Source organism: Sinocyclocheilus anshuiensis, unplaced genomic scaffold, assembly GCF_001515605.1.
Source record: "Sinocyclocheilus anshuiensis isolate Anshui unplaced genomic scaffold, SAMN03320099.WGS_v1.1 scaffold758, whole genome shotgun sequence".
NCBI lineage: Eukaryota > Metazoa > Chordata > Actinopteri > Cypriniformes > Cyprinidae > Sinocyclocheilus > Sinocyclocheilus anshuiensis.
Genome location: NW_015548126.1, coordinates 1,668,130 through 1,677,257, shown reverse-complemented (window position 1 = coordinate 1,677,257; position 9,128 = coordinate 1,668,130). Strand labels below are relative to the sequence as shown.

Genomic DNA, 9,128 nt, shown 5'->3' with positions numbered 1-9,128 from the left:
GATTTTTCCAACCTATACGACTGCAATAAAAAAAAAAAAATTAAAAAAAATTAAATTATATATATATAAATCCACAATTTCTGTTCAAAGGGAAATTTAGATTGAAGGTCTAAAATAATTTTTGAAAAAAAAAAAAAAAAAATGAAGTGGGCCGTTCTGAGGCCAATTCAAAGTTGAACATGAATCGGGTGTCATAATAAAATATATTAAAATAGATATAAATTTACCTCACCAGGAATACCATATTAATTAAGAAAAAGGGAATGAAAAACAAGGAAGGTTATTAATTTTGTATTATAAAAATGGACTTCTGTTAATTGTTCTTAAAGCATTTCTTCTGTCACATTTTAGTCAAATTCGACCATAATTTTTCTTCTTTTTGGTGTTGATGTATATCAATGATAACTAAGATGTTTCTCATTCACTTTTATCCCTTTTGCTTGTCTTGTTTAGTTGGAATGGCACTTTACAGCAAAACCTGTTTAAATTGTGTTTTATTTAAATGTTATCTTAGGGAAATGATCTATCAATAAATTAAATTTCTTCGATGAATTTTTGTCCATATATATTTTGTTCTCAAAACATTTTGTTGGCATTTAGGCACACTGCCAAGATCACATTTTATTAAATATATTTTTTTATTTCTATCATATTACAGTAGTGTTCATGTTGTGGTGAGTCATATTAGTAAGGACTGAATAAATAAAAAGCATTGTCTATTTAATCTGATTTTAATCTGATTACTTTGTGGGTTAGCCTGAAATAGAACATCTTTTTTATTAGTGATATAGTCAAGTCTCTTATGCTTTGTTGTTAAACTAAAACAAAACCCATTAACAAATGTTAATTTTGTAGAGAAAAGTGTGGTTGCTGCAATAATCCACAAGATGGCGCAAACAAGATATGGTACTTCAATACAGGAATAGATCGAGTGAGGTAAAACACAATCGCGAGATTTGGGGTTGAAATAATGTCTTCTAAAGGTTAGTAATGTAAAAAAAAAAAAAGCTTTTATTTTTTGGAACCACTTAATTGTGGTGGGTGATAAATAAAAAGACGTTAAAAAAACATTTAACCACTAATATTGGGCATTGCATCCCCCTATGGCGGTCCACCAAAGTCTGAAGCAGTTATGGCTGTGGTCCTTTTCCATCTTAGGCGGGTAAATATTGTATCTTTAAAGTTCAGAAGTATCATTGTAATAAGCTTAAATGTTCAGGCACAAATGGTACCTGCATGCATTTGTGTTCTCAATGTGCTGTGCGTATGTGCAGTGTTTACATTTTCTTCTGAAGGAAAAACGATTCTGCACATCTGTTGATGTCATTAAAGTTCCTACTCGCTTCCTCTCATGTTCCAGAACAGCAGCTCCTTCTGGTTCCACTTTAATGGGCCTCTGAAACAAAGAGCATGTGATATTTCTACATGCCTTGATTTACCATGAATGGACCACCAATTTCAGACAGATAGAGTTACAATATGCACTGTCCCTTACAGAACAGTCTGTAAGTTTGACATGGAGTCAATCTTGCCAACAAAAGCATTTAACAATGATGTCTAAAAACAACAAATAACCAGGGATCCAAAATTTGACCAAAATTCTATTTTAGTTCATACATACATGTAATTGAGAGAGTGAAATACGTTTGCTGTGGTCTGAAAACTTGGAGCTGGAAATTCATTGAGGAGGAGGGAAATTCTCAGGACATCTGCAGAATCCATTTCCTGGGATCAGCAAAGTGAATAAAATATACGAGAGGAGAATTCTTTTAAACAACATTAACATAGGCATAGATGCAGCTGGACTTCATAAAATCTGCAGATAGTCACTATTTGCTAGAAATTATGTTATACAGCAATTTTAATGTTATGTTTTCTTCTTTTCACTGTTATTGTTCTCTTTTCTACAGTTGCCCCAATATTTTGGCACACTGTGACTTAATTGCTTATTTTATATAAACACTAGAATTTTTTGAAAGAAATAAATTTATTTTATTCAACAAGGATGCAATAAATTGATCAAAAGTGACAAAGTGTCTTACAAAAGATTTTGATTTCAAATAAATGCTGTTCTTTAGAGCTTTCTATTTAGCCTGGAAAAAAAATTCAGCTTTGCCATCACATGAATAAATAAAATTTATTTAATTTTAAAGTCATTTAAAATTGTAATAATATTTCACAATTTTTCTGTTTTTCCTGTATTATTGATCAAATAAATGCAGCCTTGCTAAGCATAAGAGACGTCTTTCAAAGATATAAAAAAAATGACTTTAAACATTTGAACGGTAATGTAATTAGATAAATTTATTTAATTTTAAAGTCATTTAAAATTGTAATAATATTTCACAATTTTTCTGTTTTTCCTGTATTATTGATCAAATAAATGCAGCCTTGCTAAGCATAAGAGACGTCTGTCAAAGATATTAAAAAATGACTTTAAACATTTGAACGGTAATGTAATTAGATAAATATTTTAGATATAATTATTGATATGTGGCATATGAAAACAAATGCTGAAAATTGTAATTTTATATTTAAAAAAACATGTTTTGTGAATTATTTCAGTTGAAGAATATGATTACACCATATTTCTTTGAAATAATGAAATTGGTGTCAGAATACCTTTTGGGACCACTTGTTGATGAAGTTTCGGACGTTTCTCACAAAAGACAGCCATAAACCACAGACAACCACACACACTCGTCTAAACACACACTCTGAGCTTGTCTGTCTCTCAATCCTGTCTCACACATTCCTCAGTTAGTACTTTTCCAGCTGTGGCTCCCTGCAGTACCATGTCTGTCCAGTAGATGATCACAGTGCAGTATGCTGTCCAAACATACATTCACCAGCACTCTCAGTCATTCTGGATCCTTGTAAGAGTGTGGATATGAAAATGGCAGTGCTTTGCTGTACGTCCATGCAGCTCTTGCTGGTGGCACTGGCCGCTCTGGCTGGGATCTGTCTGGGAGGGTCCGACGGGCCCCGTGGAGTGGCTCTTCCTTTTGTCTTTGACCCCAAAGCGACGTGCGACCCACCTTGCAAACATGCCGGGATTTGCATCCGAAACAACAGCTGCTTCTGCTCAAGAGGATATGAGGGAGAAACCTGCCAATATGGTGAGGTTTCAAGATACTTGCTCTGCAGTGGATTTGAGTTGAATGTGTGTGTGTGTGTGTGTGTGTGTGTGTGTGTGTGTGTGTGTGTCAGACTTGTGTTTTATATATTCAATTGGCCAAAACTCACATGATTTGCATGTTGATTTCAGCAAACTGTTATCCAAAGTGTAAAAACGGTGGAGAGTGTCTTCGACCTGGAAAATGCAGATGCCCTTCAGGATTTGGAGGAAAATACTGTCACAAAGGTAACTGTAAATTAATTTCCATTTTGTTTTTAATAGTTGTTGACAAGTTGAACACTAAAAACATTAATAAACGAGGTCACAAATAAGAGATTTAGCAGCACAGCTTTTAACTTATGTGGATGTGTTGTCTGTGTGTGTTTATCAGTGGTTTGTGATGGTGGCTGTTGGAACGGTGGTGAGTGTATTGCTGTGAATGGAGAAGCAAAATGCATCTGTCCCTCCAGCTGGACTGGCTCCAGATGCCAAGACGGTATGTTGATCCCATATTGTGTTATTTACATTTCACAAATCCATAATGTCAGCTGTTGCACTGAGACAGGGGAACAATCTCCACAATATGACATTTGAAGAATAAGTGATATCAAAGCATTTTTATGATATATAACTTTAATAATTGCGACTAATTTTCATAATAAACAGAATTATCATATATTTGGTTCTGACATTATTGGTCAGTCAGTGTTTCTGTTAAATAGACTTAAGAGCTCAAAAACTCACTAATATAGCAAAATGTAAAATGCTTTCATCTGCATTAACTTACATTCGTTGAACATTAGGCTACTTTTTGTCCCTCACGTCTTGTCGCGTTCCCCTAATTAAATCTGTGACATGTGAGCGCTAGTCAATGGGATTGCGGATTTTGCTGTGTGTGTGTGTGTGTGTGTGTGTGTGTGTGTGTGTCAGACTTGTGTTTTATATATTCAATTGGCCAAAACTCACATGATTTGCATGTTGATTTCAGCAAACTGTTATCCAAAGTGTAAAAACGGTGGAGAGTGTCTTCGACCTGGAAAATGCAGATGCCCTTCAGGATTTGGAGGAAAATACTGTCACAAAGGTAACTGTAAATTAATTTCCATTTTGTTTTTAATAGTTGTTGACAAGTTGAACACTAAAAACATTAATAAACGAGGTCACAAATAAGAGATTTAGCAGCACAGCTTTTAACTTATGTGGATGTGTTGTCTGTGTGTGTTTATCAGTGGTTTGTGATGGTGGCTGTTGGAACGGTGGTGAGTGTATTGCTGTGAATGGAGAAGCAAAATGCATCTGTCCCTCCAGCTGGACTGGCTCCAGATGCCAAGACGGTATGTTGATCCCATATTGTGTTATTTACATTTCACAAATCCATAATGTCAGCTGTTGCACTGAGACAGGGGAACAATCTCCACAATATGACATTTGAAGAATAAGTGATATCAAAGCATTTTTATGATATATAACTTTAATAATTGTCATAAACTAATCAACTTTAACTAATTTTCATAATAAACAGAATTATCATATATTTGGTTCTGACATTATTGGTCAGTCAGTGTTTCTGTTAAATAGACTTAAGAGCTCAAAAACTCACTAATATAGCAAAATGTAAAATGCTTTCATCTGCATTAACTTACATTCGTTGAACATTAGGCTACTTTTTGTCCCTCACGTCTTGTCGCGTTCCCCTAATTAAATCTGTGACATGTGAGCGCTAGTCAATGGGATTGCGGATTTTGCGTTAGTACCGCCCATTGCCAAGGCAAGTGTTGTTTTCGTTTATTGAAAAAAGGGGAAATAAAATAAAATATTAATATTTGGTGGAAAATATTAACTTAATAAACTTAAACTACAATTAAAAATGCCGCATTGGCAAGTAACTGATATAAAATAAGTTTAAGCTGAAATACTAAAATTGCTAAAAATAAAACAAAAATAAAAATAAATGAAAGCTTATTAGAAATATTAAATATAAACTAGGGCTGCACGATAAATCGAAATGGAATCGTGTCTTTAATCTAGATTTAAACAGAGAGAGTGTGTCTGAACCCCGAACGTTATCAGGAAGGCTATTCCAGAAGCACTTTTATATATATATACAATATACTTAAAAAACAATATGAATGTGTTTTAAAGTTATTTTTCATGAATTAATAATCATTTACATGTACACAGATGTTAGTGTGGTATCTGGGTCACATGTTGATCATTTGTCTCTGTTTCCGTAGCGATCTGTCCACAAGGATGCAGGAACGGGGGCAGCTGTGTGGCTCCTGGAATCTGCAGCTGTCCAGAAGGATGGATAGGTGGAGCCTGCCACACAGGTGCGTGACCACACAGATTTATGAACAAGACTGTTCAGATGGTCTAGAATTACATTTTTGTTGTGCAGTTACTATTAACACTTTATTTAAATGGTGTGTAAATCCATTACAGTTTACTCAGTTTTAAAAATGAAAGCATTTATCTCTTCGTCTGCAGCTGTGTGTAAAAAGCCGTGTCTGAATGGGGGGAAGTGTGTGTCTCCTAACACCTGTCGTTGTCGAGCTCCGTTCTCAGGCCCGCAGTGTGAAGAGAGGAAGAAGCTCTACTGATGTCAGAACAGTCTGACCTCTGACCTCCACAGTCCCTTAAATTGGTGCTAAAGTTACGTGTTTGTTTGTTGAACCCTAACTGAACATGTGAGGAGTGTGATGTGTTTTCTACATTAACATTTATGACTATTAAGCAGTGTGTTTAGGATAACTGTCGAATTTTCTTGAAAATTGAAATAAAGTTCAAATGAAAATTCTGTGCGTGCGTAAACTTGATTTTTAAAAAGCAGAAATGTGATTGTGACCCATTTTTGTTTTTGACCACTTCTTTTTTTATTGGGAAATGAAATTAAGATCCATTTTTATGACTTCAAATGTACTGAATTTTTTATTTTAATTCTTCAAAAGCAATTTATAATATAACAGGAACATATTAATATTATAAAATATGCACACTGTAGTACATCACACACACAAAAAAAATGAATCAAATAAAAAAATGAAAATAATCATTGCCAGAGCTGTGGAAGAGATTTAGACAAATACCCACATTCACATATAGGATAACACTCTTGAAATACTGTAGTAATCTAAGGTATAATAAAAGTCTGTTATTTTCTAATAGAAGTCCAATAAAAGTATCCTTCACTTTTAGGGCACTAATGCTTACATAGATACACACACACTCGCACACACCATTCATTTTTTACAGGGCGATAAGAGTTGTCTTCAATTTCAGATCTTCATCACCTAGTCTGTAAATACAAAGTTTACAATCAGTTCATCTTTATGACCATAAATGTATGTACAAAGATCATTTTAAAGAGGAAATTAATAATGTCAATGTTTTTTTTTGAGAAATGCTTACTTTAGTACCACAGGAAGGTCCAGTGTAACCCTGACGGCAGTGACAGAAATTTGGAAACACACATCTCCCTCCATTGAGGCACGTTTGTTTACAGACTGCTGTTAGGAAAATAAAATAAACATTGATATTAAATGAACTAATATTCTAATATTCTTCAAGCCAAAGATCAAACTATACCTTAACAGTAAAAATATGATCGATGTGACCTCAATACACTGACAAGACGTGAGAAATCATTAGGAACTGATCAGGACTTACGAGTTTGGCACTGCAGACTCTCCCATCCAGCTGGACAGTGACATGTGTTCAGCCCCACACACTCTCCACCATTCTTACATTTCTGTAAACATGCCGCTGAATACACACATACAGAAAACACTGCAGGTTATGTTGCAAAGACAGGGCTTTAGTAAACGATAAAATGTGTACATAAAGAACATATACTACAGTTTAAATGTTTAAGGTCAACTTTTGAACACTGGTAGTAGTAGATTAAAAAACATTATTTCAATATTACTATTTTTACTGTATTTTTGATCAAATAAATGCAGCCTTGGTGATCTTACGGATGTTGCAGATCTCTCCTCTCCACCCAGATGGACAGGAACAGGTGTTTGGACCGACACACTTTCCGTTGTTCATGCACATGGGGTCACACACACCTGAAAGCATTGCATAAACATGTCCAAACAGATTATATGATAGAACGCATGCTGGATGTAGAAACAAATCACAACAACAGAAAAGAAGCAAATTCGATTCTTTAGAAAATGACTTCAGTGACAAGTGACACTCACTTTTCTGGCATCTCTTCCCAGTGTATCCTTCAGGACAGGAGCACACGTTGTTTCTCATGCACTGGCCTCTGTTTTTACATGGTGGACTACACAGAGCTACGAACAAAATGACACACAAATAAATAATAATCACATAATTAAGGCCATTCATTAATTGTACAGCATTATTTACATGAAATACAAATAGGTTGTACCTATCTGACACTGTGAACCATAGAAGCCACTAGGACAAGCACAGATGTTTGGTTTGATACAAGTCCCTCCATTTAAGCACAAAGGCTTACAGTCGGCTGAGAATGAAAACAACCAAGGAATTGATTCTAATCACATTTAGTAAATGGATAGTCTACACAAAAATTAAAATTCGGTCTTCATTTACTCTTATGATGTTCCAAACCTGTATGACTTGCTTTTTCTTCGGTGGAACATAAAAAGATATTTTGAAGAATGTTGGTAACCATATAGTTTCAGTTCCCATTGACTTCCATTGCATTCCTTGTCCATACAGCGGAAGTCAATGGAAACTGAAACTGTTTGGTTACCAACATTCTTCAAAATATTTTCCCTTATGTTACACCGAAGAAAGAAAGTCATACAGGTTTGGAACATCATAAGGGTGAGTAAATGAAGACAGAATTTTCATGACTTTAATAAACATGATTTAAAATGAAGACAAGTTAAATTTTTGGGGGTCTTTTTTTTTTTTTAGAGACATTTCTGATCAAATTTAAGAATGAATTAGTGCACCTGAGTTACACGTTGGTCCATACCAGCCTTGCTTACACTTACAGACATCAGGCGACACACACTCGCCGCCATTTTCACAATGTCTGTTACACACCACTAAGAAAGCACAAAGGCAATGACACACAATCATTATGAACAAAATTCTTTGTATTTAGAAATCTGGAAGTGTCTGCTCACTAGTTTCACATCTTGGTCCCACATAGCCGTAAGGGCAAGTGCAGTAATTTCTGGACAAACAGCGGCCACCGTGTTGACAAGGCGGATCACAGCTGGCTGAGAGACAAGATGTGTACATTTATATAATATCCTCTGAAACCCTCAAAACATGCATATTTTGTAAAGCTGTAAAGAAAATCATTATGCAGAGAGAGTTTACCTTCATTACAGGTGGGGCCGTTGTACCCTGCAGGACATTCACACACATTGGGCTTCACACACTTTCCTTTGTTCTTGCAGTCCGGTCGGCACACAGCTGATGGAAGAAGACATAACTGGTGTGACTTTGAAATGATTCATAATAACAAGTCATAATTAAAATGAGTAATCAAATCTTTAAATGTCTGCCAAGCTAAATGAACTGACCGATGTGGCAGTTGTATCCAGTGTAACCCTCTTTACAGGTACAAGTGTTGGGCTGTGAGCACTCCATATTCTGACCACAAGGGTAACGGCACACAGCTACACACACACAGGCAATTTAAATCATGTTTAAAAAAAATATTTTTCATTTGACAAATTCATTATATTAATAATATTTTAAGGTCAAGCTCACAAAAAATACTTGTGCTAAAGTCAACCGAAAATATATTTAGCAAAAAAATAATCCTTAATTGAAATTTTGCATTTTGACATTACTTTTGTGCAAAGTTGAGAATATTTTCCTTATCATTCATAACATTAATAAAATAATAAAGCATTAAATACATTAAAAATATAAAAATACATTGTATGCATCATGGTAGGCTGGATTTAAAGTACTGAATTTATTTGTGTTGATTTTTATTGCCTTTTTTTGCATTATTATTTGTTTTTGTTTTTTCATATGATCCAGACATATA

General features: G+C 34.7%; 2 protein-coding genes across 2 annotated transcripts in view; one reads left to right on the top strand and one right to left on the bottom strand.

Annotated features, from left to right (window-relative positions):
• The first annotated feature begins 2,872 nt into the window (after positions 1–2,872).
• On the top strand, positions 2,873–5,810 carry LOC107704770 (von Willebrand factor D and EGF domain-containing protein-like). The gene is made up of 5 exons (XM_016507780.1): positions 2,873–3,119; positions 3,269–3,364; positions 3,510–3,614; positions 5,353–5,448; positions 5,606–5,810. Exons 1-5 carry the CDS (start codon positions 2,891–2,893, stop codon positions 5,716–5,718), a joined length of 639 nt encoding a protein of 212 aa, XP_016363266.1. The 5' UTR covers positions 2,873–2,890; the 3' UTR covers positions 5,719–5,810.
• A 570-nt stretch (positions 5,811–6,380) lies between these two features.
• The window catches only part of vwde (von Willebrand factor D and EGF domains), a 17,142-nt gene continuing 14,394 nt past the window's right edge, over positions 6,381–9,128 (bottom strand). Inside the window, exons 20-29 of the mRNA XM_016507683.1 lie at positions 8,653–8,748; positions 8,447–8,542; positions 8,248–8,343; positions 8,071–8,166; positions 7,518–7,613; positions 7,324–7,419; positions 7,093–7,188; positions 6,785–6,880; positions 6,527–6,624; positions 6,381–6,413 (exon numbers count right to left, since the gene is read on the bottom strand). Of these exons, the coding sequence (XP_016363169.1) occupies positions 6,405–6,413; positions 6,527–6,624; positions 6,785–6,880; positions 7,093–7,188; positions 7,324–7,419; positions 7,518–7,613; positions 8,071–8,166; positions 8,248–8,343; positions 8,447–8,542; positions 8,653–8,748 (875 nt within the window). The 3' untranslated portion in view covers positions 6,381–6,404. The remainder of the gene's footprint in view (positions 6,414–6,526; positions 6,625–6,784; positions 6,881–7,092; positions 7,189–7,323; positions 7,420–7,517; positions 7,614–8,070; positions 8,167–8,247; positions 8,344–8,446; positions 8,543–8,652; positions 8,749–9,128) is intronic.